This window comes from Macrobrachium nipponense, chromosome 30 (assembly GCF_015104395.2).
Source record: "Macrobrachium nipponense isolate FS-2020 chromosome 30, ASM1510439v2, whole genome shotgun sequence".
NCBI classification, from domain to species: Eukaryota; Metazoa; Arthropoda; class Malacostraca; order Decapoda; family Palaemonidae; genus Macrobrachium; species Macrobrachium nipponense.
The window spans coordinates 11329678-11348956 of record NC_087218.1 but is presented as its reverse complement, the minus strand read 5'-3'; the positions used below and the strand labels follow the sequence as shown (position 1 = coordinate 11348956).

Here is a 19279-nt window from a genome sequence, read left to right as displayed (position 1 = left end):
TTGGAGGCGCAATACCGCTCCACACTTGGCACAAAATAGTTTATGAACCAGTCCTCAAACACCGCAAGTGTCACCCATGCTTTCTTATTTGACCTCCAAATTACTGGTATGTGACTCTTCCAAATGCCCTTGAGTGCCCTTGGATTTTCAGCCTGATACACCAGCAAGGGCTTCAGTTTGAAGTTGCCAGCAGCATATCCCCCAAGAAGTAAAGTTAGCCTCCTTGCTGGCTTTATGACCGGGTGCTGACTTCTCCTCCTTGGCGGTGTATGTGCGGTTAGGCATATGCTTCCAAAATAAACCTGTCTCATCCACGTTGAACACTTGCTGAGAAGAATAACCCCCCTCCTTAAATATTTCAGCCAACGCTTTAGGAAATTCACTTGCTGCTTTCTCATCCCCACTAGCAGCTTCACCTTGCCTTTTAAGGTTATGGTAATTGGCCCAAGCCTTAAATCGCATAAACCAACCCCTACTAGCCACAAACTCTTCACTTTTACTTCCTTCCCCCTTTTCTTTTTTCAATGCTTCAAACAATCTTTTCGCCTTCTCCTGAATCACCATAAGGCTCACTGGAATACGCCGTTGATTTTGATCTTCCAACCAAAGCACCAATAACCTTTCCATTTCAATAATTAGACCACTACGCTGCTTGGTTATCACTGTCGCTTTCATAGGAGCAGATCCTTTCACATGTTCAACGATGCGCTCTTTATCTTTGATAATGGTAGCAACAGTCGAACGACTAAGGCCAAGCGACCGGCCAATGTTTGTTGGTGTTTCTTCCTTTTCAGATCGCTTTATAATGTCCACTTTAACTTCCATGGTGATGGCCTTTCTTTTCTTTGATGCACTACCATCAGAAGAGTCTGCCTTACGCTTGGGAGCCATAACCAAGGGCAAAAAGTTAAAAAAACTATAAAACTTGAGAGAGAGAGACGGTGTAAGCAACCAAAATGGCGTATGTGGTGAGACTGAGCGTAGGGAGCGACACCTTCTTCTCCGCCCTACAACCACAACAAAGTGTATTCTTCCGCCGTGCGCCTGAAACTAGTTCGCGTTTGTTTACGTCACTTACAACACTAAACCGCGTAAGACGGAATGACGCATAATATTATTTTTTATATTTTTATGGGGGCGCGTTCGTAACCACGAAACAGTATAAGTCGAAACCGGCGTAACCCGAGGACTCCCTGTACTATTGCATTTGGGGATATACCAGTTGAATGTGGATGTTAAACTATCTTTACTACTTTGAGTACCTTTTGCCCCCTAACAGAAATTAAAATAAACTATCTTGAAATATGTTAAGGCGGAAACTTTATTTACTGTAAAAGGCATGAAGATGTGTTCAAAGCCAGGTGCAGTATTGAGACACTAGAAATATGGTTAAATATATACCTTCTGAATGGGCTGTAGATGGAAATAAGAACCAATAGAGGAACATCCTTGTGAAGGACTCCATAACCTCCTATGTGGCTGATAGCAACAGCAAAGGAGGAAAATATAATTATTATTATAAATTCCTTAGATACCTTCAAAAGAAGGTATCTAAGGAAGCATAGAGTGGCAAGATGTCTTGATGGGGTAAAGGTAAATTTTCTTATTCATGCAAAATCAAAAACCCATTCACAGATGTTGAGTTTGATGCATGTTAATGAAAATTAAATGCTGAAAGAGATCAGACCCCACATGAACTGCTGCTATGGGAGAGGGGTAATCTTTGACAAAGACCCATATGAAAGTTGGCAAATCTTAGGGGATTTAAGTTATCAACCTAAAAATAAAACCTTCATATTCACATGAACTAGGAAAAGAGATTTTACCAAGTGAAGATGAAGTTAAATTTCTTGGGGTGATATTTGATAAGAAACTTACTATTGGTCCTCATATAAATGACCTTGCCAACAGGTTAAAACAGTCACTAATTATGTTTAAGGTAATATTGCATTTTGATTGAGGTGCACACTGAAAAACTTTGGATTATTTGTGTCAAATTTCTGGATATTCCAATAAAACTAACTTGGAAAAATTAGATGTAGTGCATACAGCACTTCCCTTGTAGCTAGTGTGGACTGTGATAGATTCCTTACAATCTGTAGGGAAGAACTAAGCTTAAGGTACATAACCAAATCCTTTGCTTCTAACAACAATCCGAATTATGTAACTACATTAGACCCATGGTTCGGGTTTCTCGGCTTCACCTGTTTGTAGATTGTTCTGTGGACTGTATATGCATATTATTTTGTGGAAAATTTGCCTATTTGTGGTATTTTTCATGGAGAAATATTCACTAATTTCTGTATTTTCTTGTAATTTTTGCGACTGAATGCATTTTTTGTGGTAACATTTTTAAAATACTTGGATATAAGCATTTTTAGAAGTTTTTTGGTGTTTGAACAATCAATATAGGGAGTTTTAGAGGGGTTTCGAGTGTTTGCGGATTCTAGCTGTGCGGTGCGAGGGGCCCCCCGGTTGTGGTACTCATTCCCCATAGATACCAGGGGTCAGCTGTATGTGAAATCCCCATTTGGTCCATCTTCCATTGTAGATGCATTACTTGGGGAGGAGCCCTTTATCAAGAGAATCATTCAACTACAAACTCAATAAGCACCCTATATAGAAGCTTTTGTTCCGACACGGCATACAAACCTTCGGTCCTTTTACAATAGGAAGGTACTAGCGGCAGCTGGACAGGTCGTAAGCTTTCGAACAAGGGGTTCGGTAGTTAACTGCTTGTCCGACAGGCGCGCCACCAGCGCGCAACTGGGAGGTAAACAAACCACTTTTGCTTTCGGCCTGCTGGCATGTAGACGTGTATCATCGCTCTCTGCCTGCTTCATCGTCGTTGCTTTCGCATGGTTGTGTTTTTCTTTTTCATATTTATCTAGTGAAACTGAATTGTAAGTACAATCATTTCATATTTATTTCCATTGAATTCAATTGTGAATTAAAGGATCTTGGTTTCTCCACGCCCTCCGATTACCGAGTGCCGGGACTGAAGTGCGTAAGTGCGGTAATTCATTTTTCCCAAGTTGTTTCCCTCGTGGGCTGCTTGCCCGTACCTGCCGATTCTGGGCTGACTGTCCATGCAGTTGCTGCGCTGGCTGTCCCTGCCGTTGCTGCGCTGGCTGTCCCTGCCGTTGCTGCGCTGGCTGTCCCTACCGATGCTGTGCTGGCTGTGCCTGCTGTTCCTGAGATGCCCATACCTGCTGACGTCGTCCCTGTTCGTGGTGGTACTACCCCAGACTTTGGTCTGTCTGTACAGGTGCGTCCGGGCCCTGTGGCTTCGGCTACAGCAGCCCCGGCTCCGCCCTGGATAGCAGATCTTACGTCTGTCCTGAGGAAGCTGACGAAGAAGAGGAGGAAGGTGTCGTCGTCGTCGTCTTCATCTTCTTCATCGTCGTCGGCTGCCGCCTCTTTCCCCTTCGACTTCTAAGGCTTCACAGCCGAGGAAGAAGAAGGTTGCCTCCTCCTCCTAAGAGTCTCCTCTCGGGAGCTTCTCGGGACCCGTCTCACCTTGGTGGGACGGGAGGGTTCTTTCCGCTGGTCCTCCTGCTCCTTCGGGAGCGGGGCCCATCTCTTCTTCCGCAAGGAAGGAGACTACGGGGACCAGAGGGGTACCGGCTAACACCGGTACTTCCTCGCATGGTGTCAGTGGTTCTGCCACTGCATCAGGGTCCGTCTCGGCCTCTCGTTCGCGGGAGGTACCGAGTGTACGGTCGGCTACCACGACCGTGCAGCAGGAACCAGACCTCTGAGCTCGCTCAGCTCAGGTTCACGGCACGGAGCGGAAGACTGGTGACAGCCGCTCACGCGACTCTCACCAGACCAGCTCTTGCTCTCGCGGCGACCAGCTGGCTACCGGGGACGTGACGGTCCACAACCGGCCACGGGCTGAGGCTGGAAGAGGTCCCCCCGTTCGCCGGTGCCAGCCACGGCTGGAACCAGCGACGTGACGTGCCGTGAGGACAAGCAACCGGTCTCACCGTGACAGTGGAGCCTGCAGGTCGCCTGACCGTCGCTCTCACAGAGAGCGATCGGTACGGCAACCAGCACCAGCTCTTCTGACACTCGAGATCGGGGCCGCTGTGCTCAGTCCAGCCGTTCTCCACAGCGAGACGGTTCGACCAGGCCTGCAGCTCGATCGCCAACCGCGGGTTGTTGACGATCGCCTGCAGCCCTCCAAGCCTGCTGGTTCTGCCAGTGAGCGAGGAGGGAGCGTCAGGTCTGCCTCTCCCGTACTTTCAACCTCCTCGGGTTACACCGGGAGGAGCGAGGTATTGAGGAGTGATCGTGAGGGGGTGCGCCCCTCATGATCCCACCACGACGCCCTACGTGCCAGGCACGGTTCTTGGAACCGGCCAGGACGTATGCGCAAGTGGATGGAGAAGACCTAGAGGGCTGTCGCTGTCCCCCTTCTTAGGAGGAAGGTTCTCGGAATATGCTCTTGTTCGAAGGGCTTAACGGTCCTACTCTGCAAGATGCTGTGACTTCCGAGATCCAGAGGAACTTTGCCGAGGTTATGGTGCTGATTCGTCAGCACAACGACCTCGGGGAAGGATCGCCGCTCCCACCAGCAGAGCCACGTCTCGGCTCGAGTCGTTTTGGGGCCCGAGAGGGAACCCAAATCGACGGTGGGTCTGCCGCGATCGGAGCTTGCCGACTGTGTTGAACCAGGTAGTCTCTCGTCTCCGGACAAGAAGGCTCTCTCAGTTCTGGCCGGTTGCGAACAAGCTACTTCCAACTCCTCTACTGCGACAGAGGCGTTTTTACGTGTCTTCGGACACCGTATTTGAATACCCCTTCGGTCCTCCTGAGAGGTTTCGACCTCGACGAGGACTGGAATGAGTCGGAGGAAGGTATTCGGCTCTCTCCTGTCAGGTGTCGATCAGCCCCACCCAGACGAACGTTCACAGTGGCGGCAGACCCTTACCTACAGTATGAGTTCGTAACCCTCCTCGGGAAAACGTTTTCTCCTGACGATACGTTTTCCCAGGCTCTGAGAGGCCCGGCTGCTCCTTTTCTTCTCCAACTGCTAGTTCCGCTGGGAAGGCGAGCCAGTATCCAATTCCTCCCCCATTCCCTCTCTCCTTCCGGCTACGAGGGAAAGGGGAGGGATCTTACAGAGATTTCTCTGTAAGATCCCACGTTAGGGGCTGCGCTACCGGCGGGGGGACCTTCGGGTCCTACCTGACGTAAGCCCCGGTCGTTGAGGAGGGATCCTGCCCCTTTCTTCGATTTCTACGGGAATCGATGAGGACCACCAGCCGATAATCGTTTGACGAATTCAGTGGGGGTTTCACAGAGTGCTTAGAATTCTACGGAATTTCTAGCGCACTCAGAGTGTTCGAGTTTTTTACGATCTCCAAACACTTAGGCGAGACCACGGTCCAAAGTGAGCGAGAATCCCCGATAATTGTTACACGATAATCGGGAACCTCGCTTATGGCTTCGAATTCCTGTAATTTCTAGCATTTGGAAGGGAGAAGCTGCTGCTGAAGAAGGATTATCTCACACAGTAGGCGATTAACCCATGGAATAGAGAAGAACTGACGGGAACTTCCAGTTTGGCTTGAACTATCGTCTTCGGTATTCTGTTCACCATTGAAGCTTTCCTTCGGGAAAGACTTCTCCTTCTCTCTTGACTAGAGAACGAAGGCGGTCCGATCTCCAATCCTTATTCTCATTCCTCGAGGGGAAAAGAATTTAGGATGGAGGTCGTGGTAACAGAACCTACAAATATACTACGTATATTACCCTCGCGACATGATTCTTTAACAGTTGAATTGTCCGGTGGGTAGGCGCATACCGTAGTTAACTCTACGATTTGTGACCGAGACGAATTGTATCTTAATTGAACTGCAACTCGGGGTTGCCTGCAACCTCCAGCAGTTATCAGTTTCGATTTTAGATACTTGGTATTGTCACGACAACACCAAATCAGCTTTTGTATTTTCCGAAATCCGTTTCGTTTAAATATAATTGCTCGAGCGTAATTGTTTATGCTCAATGGTTTCTAGCCGAACGCATTCCTTCGTGAAGGGATTAACTGGCAACTCATGGATGACGAGTCACCGAGAGCTACTGCGTATTGAACTGCCTGATAGCAGCTCAGTATCAGCTAGGTCTCGGAGATGCACGGTCGGTTACGTCTCTCTCTCCCCTGGTTTGATTGACTACCGAACCGTATCTCTACCCAACAATCATGGACTTAGGTCTCTGATTAACAGGGATTCTCGCAATAATGAAGGACCATCTACTGCTGTGACGCTCGATTTCATCGCCTTCGACATTGCGAGAATTTTCAACAGAGATATCTCTTGGACTCTTTCATCTTTCTGTTTACCGCACGGTAACAGAAGTCTGTACTAGTCTCCCGCTGCATCGCACCGCGATAATGCGAATGATTTTTGCAGACATCTGAGTTTGTCTTCAAAATATCTCGTATTCGTAGGTGTGCAATTATTCATTGCCCGCCCCAAATTAACAGATGTGTCAGAAGACATCGCCTACTCTCCGACCTGACAGCTCTACTTCCAAATGTTCAGCCCATGAGAAGCAGTTCTTCAGGCAGTATTTCCCTGTCTCTTCATTACTGAAAAGCGCTCCGCTTTTATTGCAACTACGATCCTCACCGGACAGCAATGAATAGCGGTTAGCGTTCTCAGTCTTTGTAGCACAGGTTCAGAATCTTGAGAATCCTTCTCTCGGTTCAGCTGTGAAGACGTAGGTTGCATTTCTGTACACCTTTGTCTTCAACGACACATAGTGTTGTTTCTCCTTAGCTGAGAATCAACTATACTATGAGATATCTTGCCATCAGGGACCTCGGTCTCTAGAAGGCAATTGACTTTCGCCTGTTGGGTATATGCCTTAAGAGAATCATCACCTCGCCTTCTGGCATCGGTGACGAACAAATTATTTGTTTAGTCTCTTGGCATAACCCTTTTAAGGCGAAGGTCACGTGACTTGCTCGGTGCTTGGACAACTTGCCTCCTACCGAACGCAGTCAGTCGGCAGCTGGTCAGAAGGCGCCAAAGTCAGTTACGAACTTCGCTGTGGACTTAGTTCGGTTGTTCCATAACAGTCTTTTCTTCGTCCTAACGGCTTGTCACAGTACCCATACCATCGACACCCACCATTGAGTGTCGGTGTCCTATCCACTACCGAGAAGAAGAACTTCACTGCATGGGGATAGGAGAATGTGAGACACTTCGCTGCAGACGGATAGACCAGTATGGGTACAGGACATCACCGAAGTCGAGAAGAGGGATAGGTCATACGACCATTCCCTTCTTTTCCTCTGAGTAATTGCATGACTTTTCCTGCGAAGTCAAGCATCCAGGGGATGGGGATTCGTGACGCTCGATTTCGTACCGACTTCGTAGCGAAGACTCAGAACCCTTCGGTTCCTGACGATCGGTTAGAGTCCTTCACAATCCCCTCCCTAATGGACTTCACCGCCTTCGATGCGAAGGAGATGCTGCTTTGTCCTGTGAAAGCGCGACTGCGCTTTCTGAAGAAACTCGACATCCCAGGCTGAGTGTTGAAGACTCTTCGTCAGCTCCAAGATGACCTAGAAGTACACTCCCTCGAGTTACACAAGAACTTCTCCGAGGCGCAGGTACTGAAGGCAGGGGTCTGGTACAACCAGACCACTGGCACCTCCTCCTACCTTTTGGATATTGCCCACAGGTCCTTGGATCGTTTTCCTTAGGACCCGTGGTGGCTGCTCAACACGTTGTGTAGCTAACCCAGACCCTAGCAGGCTGAACAGCATCGAGTCCTGGTGTGACTGTAAGAATAGATAAGTGAATGAGAGAGTGACTGGCTTCTCTTCCTATCTTTTTCTCCCCCTCTACCTGTGGGTAGAGGAATACGGTCATCACCTTGCTGGATAAGGACGAGATGCAGGTGAGCTACTCGACAGAGCCCCATCCTATCCCTTTCACTAGGGATGGGAGCGAATATCCACCACTTCCTCCTACAAGGGGGGGGAAGTGGATGCCAACAAGAGACAAACCATAACTTTATGTTGCCTCTTGCAAATAGGAACTTGTTCTTGTTTGCTGGTACGAAGATACGCTTTCCTCTCTCTTAGTACTTGGTCCAGAGGTCTGACCATTGATCCTGCGGTGCACACCCCGATCAATTGGACAGAGGCTTGGATCCCTCCCTCGCTCTTACGACAGAGCATTCCAAGGTTGGGCGAACACCAGTCTGTTCACAAAAGACTCAGATTCCTCCCACCAAGAAGTGAGTCTTCCTATTGTAAAAGGACCGAAGGTTTGTATGCCGTGTCGGAACAAATGACAATTTGTCCAAAATTGCATTTTTCCTAACTATACAAACCTGGGTCCTTTTACACATAGTCCCACCTCATGCCACCCCTCACTCTGCAGTTTTTGCTTGGGCCAAAAGCAAAAGTGATTTGTTTACCTCCCAGTCGCGCGCGCGCGCCTGTCGGACAAGCAGTTAACTACCGAACCCCTTGTTCGAAAGCTTACGACCTATCCAGCTGCCGCTAGTACCTTCCTATTGTAAAAGGACCTCAGGTTTGTATAGTTAGGAAAAATGCAATTTTGGACAAATTGTCATTTTGCCAACTCCCATAATTTTTCCAAGTGGCTGGGCATCTTTGAGCTAAATCTTTCTTTTAACCTCATTTGCCTTTTCTTATTTCCTAAATGGTTGTTCATGGTATTACTCATGGTGAATGGTCTTATATATGCATATATTTTTTTTAATGAAGCCATAATAACACACACACACACACACACACAAGACAAGCAAAAGAGCGAAAACGGGCAAAACAACCGGGTTGGACAGATTGAGCAACCGCGTCGCTCACCCAGGCAATCAAGAAAAAGACTAAACGTGGCAGCGTGGGGTGTGCGGTCTTTGACCAGTTTTCGCCCAACATACGCATGCCTTGCCAGATCTCATAGCTTCCTTGCTTTACAATCTCCGATTGTTTAACCACATCCAACTAGGCGCCAGAAAATTATCTTCTTGTTAAAACCTCAGGTTTGTAGCTATGAAAAATCCAAGTTGTTTTAGAAAATTTCACATTTTATGCAAACTTTGTAACAATTCCTAGATCCCTCCAACTATTCATCCTGTCTTTAGATGGATTGACACAGCAAAATGAAAGCTGCATCAGTTCTTGGACTGGGGAGTTGATTGGGCATGTGCATTGGGAACTTTTGTTGAAATAATTTGGTTTGAATGCCTCACTAAATTCAGCAGAGTAAGAGGCAATTTAAGAGTTTTGTATTGAAACATTTTCCCGATTATTTATAAGCTCTTGTTTTAGGGATAGGTGGTAAAAGTCCAAAATGTTAAAAGGTTTTAGGCTTAAGGTTTACTTATCTATTATAATTTGTATTTTCAGCTTTTTCTCCTTTTACAGCCATTTGTCTCAAACAGGGCGATGGTAGGTGAGAAACTAACTCTAATCAGCAAGTTTCTTGCATTGCTATATGGCTGTATTTGCCTGGCTATTGCATTCATGACTCAGTTCTTAGGCAGTGGCATCCTGGAAGCATCCCTTAAGATATTTGGGGCAGTTGGTGGTCCTCTTTTGGCTGTATTTACAATGGGCATGCTCTTCAAAAAAGCAAATCAAAAGGTAATATCTGCTGTATCTTTTTCTTTTAGATATTGTACAAAGGTACTGTACCTTATCAGCACTAAAGCATTTATTTTCAAACCCAGTTTTATTGCTTATTCTGCAGCGTACAACCCAGCATAGAAATGGTCTTTTTTAATACATTATTGCTTTAAGAATTTATATGTATGATAATTAAACAGTATCTTGACCCTTATACCCCACCCCAGACTTATAAAGAGTGGCATTAATTAAAATCATACATAAAACGCAGCTATGATGACAAATACTAAATTTATTTTCTTTATCATATGTTTAGACACCTAGAATTTGTCAGAAGTGTGCAAAATTGTATACCATTTGAAAGCTAATGTTTTGAGCTTTCTGATACAGATTAAAACATCACTAAATTCCAATGTTATCAGATGAGAAAATGGTAATATCTTAACCCTCTTACGCCGATTGGACGTATTATACGTAGAGATAAATTGTCTGTCAGGTGCCAATTGGACGTATCGTACGTTGACATAGAAAAGTTTTTTTTTTTAAATTTGCGGAAAAATACTTATAGGCCTACCAGGCGAAAATTTTTGAATCACGCGCCTTGGGGGATGCTGGGAGCTCACAGATCAAGGCGTTGTTTTGTTTACAATCGTTACGCAGGCACGCAAGCGCGAATTTCTTTCTTATCGCACTAAAAAGTATCAGTGACACATCTCGGAAATTATTTCGTCAATTTGACATAATTTTTGCACCATTTTAAATTAGCTGTTACATGGATATTGTATATAAAAATGTGCGCAATTTCATGTAGAATACAACAAAAAAAATACTCATGATTGTAGCTTTTATCAGTTTTGAAATATTTTCATATAAATAATGATGTGCCAAAATTTCAACCTTCGGTCAACTTTGACTATACCAAAATGGTTGAAAAACGCAATTGTAAGCTAAAACTCTTATATTCTAGTAATATTCAATCATATACCTTCATTTGTTCCGATACGTAATACAAACCATCGGTCCTTAACAATAGGAAGTAGCTAGCGGCAGCTGGAACGTCGTAAGTTTCGAACAAGGGGAGAACGGTAGTTAACTGCTTGTCGATCGTCGCGCGCCGCGCGACTGGGAGGTAAACAAATCACTTTTGCTTTCGGCCGTGTGAGGATAGGACGTGCTCATCATCGCTCTGCCCGCTTTGTCGTTTGCTTTGAGTATCAGCCCTCTTTTTTCCTAGTGTGTTTGAGAGTGTATGCTTGTAAGTACATTTACATTTCTTTTTCATTGTAATAATGAGTGATCAAGAAATGGAGATTTCGCCGCGCCCCCCAGTCGCCCGTAGAGTGTGGTCCCGGGCTGGAGGGGCGTAATGCGGCGGATTCAGATCATTTGTGGATGTGGATCCACACGAGGTTTGTACTCGGTGTCGGGGGCGAGAATGCTCCCGCACCGAGCCATGTGTAACATGTATGAATTGGTCCGAGGCGCAGTGGGTGCTGTACGAGGGCAGGAAGAGACTTAGGCCGCCAAAGAAGTCATCGGAAAGTCCAGTGACTCCTTTGGTAACGGACACTTCGTCTTCTTTCCTGCCCCCGGCCAGCCCCCACGTTTCGCGCCTTCCCCTGCGGGGGGGGTAGCGGAGTCCTTCTCCTCTCTCGATCCGTCGATTGTGTGGAGGAGGGCGCCCCGCTACCCGGACGTCCAGTTGTATTCGGGGTCTTCCGTCCGCTCTGGTGGGGTTCTTATCCCCCACGGCAGGCGAGGAAACCCCTCTGACTAACCCGACTGTTGCTTCCGTCAGGTGTGCCATCAGCGAAGGACGACCTGGGACAGGTGAGGGAGTCGCTGGGACTGCAGGGAGTGCCTAGTATACAGGGGTTGATTCAGCGGTTTGGCGGGGTCGGCAGTGGTTCATCATGGTACGGTAACCACTACCCACTACCACAATATCTACACCAGCTTATGATATGCCACAGCAGTTGGTGTATACACACTGTAATGACGGTGACAAACCCACGGCTGCAATACACAACCGATTACTGCCGTACCAAAGAGGACGGTGCCACCGCCACCTGGGTTCTTTGTGTTGCCGACCCCGGACTTCGCTGCCCCCAAGAGTACCCCCCTGGACCTGCCGCCAGTGCCGAGAATGACGGTAGCTGCCGACAGGACGCCTGGCTCTCCTGCGGTACCTGCCGTGCCTGCCGTACCTGTTGCTGTCCCTGCTGCTCCTTCCCTTTCAGATAATGTGGATGCTGTTCCTGCTATTCCTGCTGTTCCTGGACCTGTTCCTGTTGTTCCTGCTGTTGGTGGTGCTGTCACAGTCTCAGGTCTTTCCGGACAGGTGCAGTCGGGCCCTGTTGCTTCGGCAACTGCCCCGGCTCCCTCCTGGATGGAAGACCTGACGTTTGTCCTGCGGAGCCTGGCGAAGAGAAGAAGGAAGAAGAAGAGGAAAGGTGTCGTCGTCGTCTTCGTCGTCTTCTTCGTCGTCTGCTGCCTCCTATTCCCCTTCGACTTCTAAGGCTAAACAGCCGAAGAAGAAGAAGGCTGCCTCCTCCCCCCCTAAGAAGACTCCTTCGGGATCTTCTAAGGGCCCGTCTCGCTCAGGCGAGTCGGGGAGCTCTTCTGCTGGTCCTCCTGTTCCTTCGGGAACGGGGCCCGTCTCTTCCTCGCAAAGAAGAAGACGACGAGGACCAGAGGTGTACCAGCCTCGGCTGGTACGTCCTCACCTGGTGTTAGCGGTTCTGCCGCTAAACCAGGTTCCGTCTCGGTCGGCGTTCTCGTCGCGAGAAGTACCGAGTGGACGCTCTTCCACGGGAGACCGTCCAGCCAAAGTCTTGACGTCCGAGCTCGCTCGCCGTCAAGACAGCGGCGCGGAGCAGAAGACTGGCGAGAGTCGTGCACACGACTCTCGCCAGGCCAGTGGACGCTCTCGCAGCGACCAACTGGCTGCTCGGGTTGTTGACGTGACGGTCGCTGACCAGCCACCACGGGTTGAGGCGAGGAAGGGGTCCCCGCGGCCGTCGGTACCAGCCACGGCTGTACCAGCAGCTCGACGCGCCGAGAGGACGCTCGGGCCGGTCCTCGCCGCGACAGAGAGCCTAGCAGGTCACCTGACCGCCGCTCCCATAGGGACCGGGCGAGACGGTGACCAGCAACAGCTCGCCTGACGCTAGAGATCAGCCTCGACGTTCTCAGGCGAGCGGCAAGGCTAGGCCTGCTGCTCGATCGCCACCACGGGTTGTGACGATCAGCAGCAGCCCTCCACGCACGCTGGTCCTGCCAGCGAGCGAGGGGGGAGCGTCAGGTCTGCCTCTCCCGCACCTTCAACCTCCTCAGGCTATACCGGGAGGAGCGACCTAGGTACCGAGGGAGTGATCACGAGAGGTGCGCCGCTCGTGACCCCGCTATGACGCCGTATGGCTCAGGCACGGTTTTAGGACCGACCAGAACATACGCGCAAGTAGTTGGAGGTGACCGTCAGGGGTCTGCCGCTGTTCCTCCTTCTGAAGGAGGAGTATCACGGGACCTGTTCTTGCTGGAGGGACTGGACGGTCCTACTCCACAAGACGCAGTAACTCCCGAGATACAGAGGAACTTTGCAGAGGTCATTAAGCTGATTCGTCAGCATAATGACCTTGCGGAAGGATCGCCGCTACCACCGGCAGAGCCCACGTCCCGGCTCGAATCATTTTGGGGTCCCAAGAGGGAACCCAAAATGATGGTGGGGTTACCGCGATCAGAGCTTGCAGACTCAGTCCTTGGATCAAGTTGAGAATCTCGTCTCAGGACGGGAGGATTCGCTGAAATCCGGACGGTCTTCTAAGCTGCTTCCTCCCCCTCTACAGCGTCAGAGGCGATTCTACGTGCCTTCGGAAGACCCGATACTGCCTAAACAGGTTAACCCCGGAGTTAGCGAGGCTGACTCCAGGTGTGTTCCCTGCAGCCAGCTCCTGTCGGAGAACCTCTGGTTCTCGCAGCAGGAGGCACTTGCCCTGGAATCTACCGCTATGGCAGCGTTCCAGGCAGTCTCTTGGTTGGATTTGTGGTCCCTCACAATATCCAAAGTAGCGGCCGGCTCCGGGGGGAGTTCTGCTCTCGAAGACGACGCTTCTTTCAGGAGACTGTGCCAGTCTGGAGGAAGAGCGATCTCTACCTCGCCCATCAGACTGCTAACCTGTGGGCCAACTTGGTTCTTCGACGTAGGGACGCAGTCCTTACCCGAGTGACCAAGGGGGCCGGGCGTGAGGCGGCACTCGGGCTTCGCAATGGACCCATTAGGAGTTCCCCAGCTCTCTTCCCCGGAGAGATGGTGGACGCTGCGGTGGAAAGGCGGCGCACTGATGACAGTGACCGCTTAGTTCACCAGGCAGTCTCGAAGGTTACTGGGCAATCTCGAGCGACTGCGGCCAAGCCAAAGAGCTTGGCTAGCGCTTCCACGGCGGCGAAGACGGTTGCACTGTCCAAGCCCCGTGTGAAGACTCCTGCTGTTTCGACGTCTGCTAGAGGAGGGCCGTAATCAGCCCTCCTCCCAACCCTCCTTTCCCGAGGAGGTGGTGGGAAGAAGTCGAAACGAGGAGGGAAACGCTAGGGACGGCGTTCCCCCTCACCTGCTGCCGGAAGTGGGGGGGTGCCTGGCGGAGCCATTGGGCGACTTGGCAGCGCTACGGCGCCGAGAACTGGATAGTAGACGTCCTTCGGGAGGGATATCTACTACCCTTCGAGTCTCGGCCCCCCCTCATCTCCAAACCGGTCCATCTACAGACCTATGTCCGGGGATCAGCAAAGGACAACGCTCTTCGACAGGAGATCAAGACCATGCTGGCGAAACGAGCTGTAGAAATCGTGGAGGACCAGTCACCGGGCTTTTACAGCCCCGCCTCTTCCTAGTGGAGAAGGCATCGGGGGGCTGGCGTCCGGTGATAGACCTCTCTCCCCTGAACCGCTTCGTTCGCACGACGCGGTTCACGATGGAGTCGGCACGCTCGGTGCTCGACTCGATCAGGGGAACGATTTCATGCTTTCAGTGGACTTGAAGGACGCGTATTTTCAAATACCCACCCATCCATCAGTCCTCCAGAAGTACCTCCGCTTCATCTTCGACGGGACGGTGTACCAATTCAGCACTTTGTTTCGGTCTCTCAACCGCCCCACAGGTTTCACGCGAGTGTCACTCTAGTGTCAGCTTGGGCCCATTCGCACGGGATACGTCTTCTGAGGTATCTCGACGATTGGCTAGTCCTGGCGAGCTCCCGCTCGCAGTTGCTACAGGACAGAGATCGACTCCTCAAGTTTTGTCGCGATCTGGGGATCGTGATAAACTACGAGAAGTCCGATCTCGAACCCAAGCAGAAGATGAAGTACCCTGGGTATGCTGATAGACACGGTAGCAGGGCAGGTCTTTCCCGCAGACTTGCATATCAGCAAATTCAGGAGGCAGCCGGCCAGTTCCTGTCTCGGCAGGAACAGGCAGCACAGCAATGGCAAGTCGTGATCGGCCATCTGTCGTCACTCGAGAAGTTAGTTCCCTCACGGGCGTCTTCACCTGCGGTCTCTCCAGTGGAGGCTAAGGGAGAGTTGGTCTCAGGCCAAGGATCCTCCTTACTTTCCCGTGGCTCTCACGGACAAGGTGAGGCAGGACCTAGCCTGGTGGCTCGACGACAAGAAACCTCTTAAGAGGAGTGCCCATACGCACTCCCCCCCCAGAGATGCTTCTGTTCTCAGACGCATCGACCGAGGGATGGGGCGCACACCTGGAGGAGTTGCTGACTGCAGGTGTGTGGGACCATCACGAAAAAGCACCTTCACATCAATGTCCTGGAACTCAAGGCGGCGTTCAACGCTCTCCGAGAGTTTCAGGACCGCTTGGTGGGGACACTCAGTGGTGTTGATGTGCGACAACACCACAGTAGTGGCATATGTCAACAAGCAGGGGGGGCTAGTGTCTCTTCCGCTCCATCAGTTGACGGTGCAGGTGCACGAGTGGGCCACGGCTCACTCGATAGAGCTGTCAGCACGCTACATTCCAGGCAAGAGGAATGTAGTAGCAGACAAGCTCAGCCGCGGGATCAGGTGATAGGGACCGAATGGTCTCTACACCAAGACGTGGCGGAAAACGGCTCTTCAACCTGTGGGGGGTGGCGAGACCGGTCGTAGACCTGTTCGCCACCCGGCACAACAGAAAACTTCAGGTTTTCTTTTCAGCCGTGCCGGACCCATGGGCAGCTGCAGAGGACGCTCTCCAACACCCCTGGGACAACCTCTTCGCCTACGCCTTTCCTCCCTTCTGTCTGATTCGGAAAGTGATCAGTCGAGCGCTGGTCACTCCCAATCTCAGAATGATCCTGGTGGCTCCCAAACGGCCTCAAGCCGTTTGGTATCCAGACCTGCTGGCTCTTCTTGCGGACGCACCGAGAGAGCTACCCAGTTGGCACAACCTTCTAGCCCAGCCACACGTAGAACGGTACCACCAAGCAGTCCAGTCCCTTCAACTTCACGGCTGGCTGTTATCCACCATCTCTTGCGAACGAGGCTTTTCTCGTAGCGCAGCAACAGAGATGGCTGGACACGTCCGGACAGTCCTCTGCAGCTTGTGTACCAGGGGAAGTGGGGCCGTCTTCTGTGGTTGGTGTCGTAGACAGGGTCTGTCTCCTCTCAGAGCCACTCTTCAGCAGGTAGCGGATTTCCTCGTGTTTCTTCGCTGAGAGAAGCTCCTCTCAGTACCCACAGTTAAAGGATATAGAGCCGCCCTGGCTCTCGTCCTAAAACTGAGGGGACTGGACATCTCGAATTCGTTCGAGATCTCCTTGCTAATGAGGAGCTTCGAAAGGTCTTGCCCACCCAGGGAACTCAGGCCCCCTGAGTGGGATGTGACTCTCGTCCTTAGGAGTTTGACTCGAAGACCCTTCGAGCCACTCCGAGAGTCGTCAGACAGGGATCTGACCCTCAAGACCCTCTTCTTGCTGGCCCTGGCATCGGCGAAGAGAGTAGGGGAACTACATGGTCTTTCTTATGATGTTAAACACACCAGAGGCTGGGGATCTGTGACGCTCGATTTCGTCCCGAACTTCGTAGCCAAGACTCAGAATCCGTCGATCCCTGACGACAGGTTCGAGTCTTTCACGATCCCTCCCTTCTGGACTTCACCGATAATGATGCGGATGAGATGCTGCTTTGTCCTGTGAGGGCGCTACGGCGCTATCTGAAGAGAACTCGACACCTCAGGCCTGAGTGTCGACGCCTCTTCGTTAGCACTGGGGTTACCAAGAAAGAAGTTTCCAAGAACACGCTTTCTTTCTGGCTGCGTGAGGTGATCAGGAGAGCGTACGAGGCTGATGGTAGCGACGACATCCGTACGCTCCGACCGAGAGCCCACGAAGTCAGAGGTATCGGACCCTCCTTAGCGTTCCGTAAGAACTTCTCCGTGGCGCAGGTCCTGAAGGCAGGTGTCTGGGCCAACCAGACCACCTTCACGTCCTTCTACCTTCGGGATATTGCCCACAAGTCCTTGGATACTTTTTCCTTGGGACCTGTGGTGGCTGCTCAACACGTTGTGTAAGCTTACCCAGCACCCGAGCAGGCAGAACAGCATCGATTCCTGGTATGACTGGGAGAATGAATGTGCGAATGAGAGAGTGACTGGCTTCTCTTCACCATCTTTCTCTACCTCTACCTGTGGGCAGAGGGATACGGTCGTTACCACGCTGGAAGGGAGTCATGATGCAGGTAAGCTATTCAACCGAGCTCCATCCTATCTCTTTAACTAGAGATAGGAGTGTATATCCACCACTTTCTCCCAACAAGGGGGAGAAAGTGGATGCCTACATGAGACAAACCCATTACTTTATATTTGCTCATGTACAGGAAAAAGTTCTTACAATGCTAGTACGAAGAGATACGCTTGCCTCTCTCTTAGTACTCGGCCCAGAGGTCTGACCATTGATCCTGCGGTGCACACCCCGATCAATCGGACAGAGGCTTGGATCCCTCCCTCGCTCTTACGACCAGGGAGGCATTCCAGGGATGGACGAACACCAGTCTGTTCATCAAAAGACTCAGATTCCTCCCACCAAGAAGTGAGTCTTCCTATTGTTAAAGGACCGATGGTTTGTATACGTATCGAACAAATGACAATTTGTCGAAAATTGCATTTTTCCTAACTATACAAACCTGAGGTCCTTACATATAGTCCCTCCCTCATGCCACCCCTCACTCTGCGTATTTTGCATGGGCCAAAAGCAAAAGTGATTTGTTTACTGCGCGACGATCGGACAAGCAGTTAACTACCGTTCTCCCCTTGTTCGAAGCTTACGACCGTTCCAGCTGCCGCTAGCTACTTCCTATTGTTAAAGGACCTCAGGTTTGTATAGTTAGGAAAAATGCAATTTTCGACAAATTGTCATTTTGTAACAAATTAGATGTCTAGCACAATATTTCGATTTATGGTGAATTTATGAAAAAAACTTTTTCCCTACATCCGTGCGGTAACTCTTCCGATAAATTTTTTTCGTGCGATTGTCGTAATGTTTGCACCATTTTAAATTAGCCGTTACATAAAGTTTTATATATGAAAATTTGCGCAATTTCATGCTCAATACAACTAAAAACAACCCATGGTTGTAGCCTTTATCAGTTATGAAATATTTTCATATAAATAATGATAGTGCCAAAATTTCAACCTTCGGTCAACTTTGACTCTACCGAAATGGTCGAAAAATGCAATTGTAAGCTGAAACTCTTATATTCTAGTAATATGCAATCATTTACCTTCATTTTGCAACAAATTGGAAGTTTATATCACAATATTTCGATTTATGGTGAATTTATGAAAAAAAAAACATTTTCCTTACGTCCGCACGGTAACTCTTCCGAAAAAAATCAGAAATTTTTTTGTGCGATTGTCGTAATGTTTGCACCATTTTAAATTAGCGTTACATAAAGTTTTATATATGAAAATATGTGCAATTTCATGTAGAATACAACAAAAAATGATTGAAGGTTGTAGCTTTTCTCATTTTCGAAATATTTGCATATAAATCACGATAAATAGAAGAAAAACCATGTTCGGTCAAATTTGACTCTAGTAATATTCAGTCATTTATCTTCATTTTGAAACAAATTCGAAGTCTCTAGCACAATATTTAGATTTATGGTGAATTTAAAAAAAAAACTTTCCTTCTCTCCGTGCGTGGATTCTCTGCTGCAAATCTCCGAAATACGTACGTCGCATTCTCGTAATATTAGCTCCGTTTCATATTAGGCGTTTCATAGAGTTTTATATATGAAAATGTGGGCAATTTCATGTAGAATACAACAAAAAATAATTGAAGGTTGCAGCTTTTCTCATTTTTGAAATATTTGCATATAAAAAATATATTAAAAAAATTCGACATTTGGTCAACTTTAACTCATCCAAAATGGTCAAAACCTGTAATTTTAAGCTAAAACTCTTACTGTATAGTAATTTCCATCATTTATCTTCATTTTGAAACAAATTGGAAGTCTCTAGAACAATATTTGGATTTATGGTGAATTTTGACAAAAACATTTTTTTACGTCCACACGTTTCGAATTCATGCATCATTTTGAGATAATATTTCCTCTGTGTTGCTTTGATTGATTTACAATGTGTTATATACCAAAATGATTGCAATTTAGTGTACAATA

At 48.9% G+C, this 19279-nt stretch overlaps 1 protein-coding gene across 4 annotated transcripts in view; it reads left to right on the top strand.

Moving 5' to 3' along the window:
- The window catches only part of LOC135202284 (putative sodium-dependent multivitamin transporter), an 89985-nt gene that overhangs the window by 29029 nt on the left and 41677 nt on the right, over positions 1 to 19279 (top strand). For all 4 annotated transcript variants that reach the window (XM_064231591.1, XM_064231589.1, XM_064231590.1 and 1 more), the window contains one exon: positions 9416 to 9634. In XM_064231591.1, coding sequence (XP_064087661.1) covers positions 9416 to 9634 — 219 coding nt within the window. The remainder of the gene's footprint in view (positions 1 to 9415; positions 9635 to 19279) is intronic.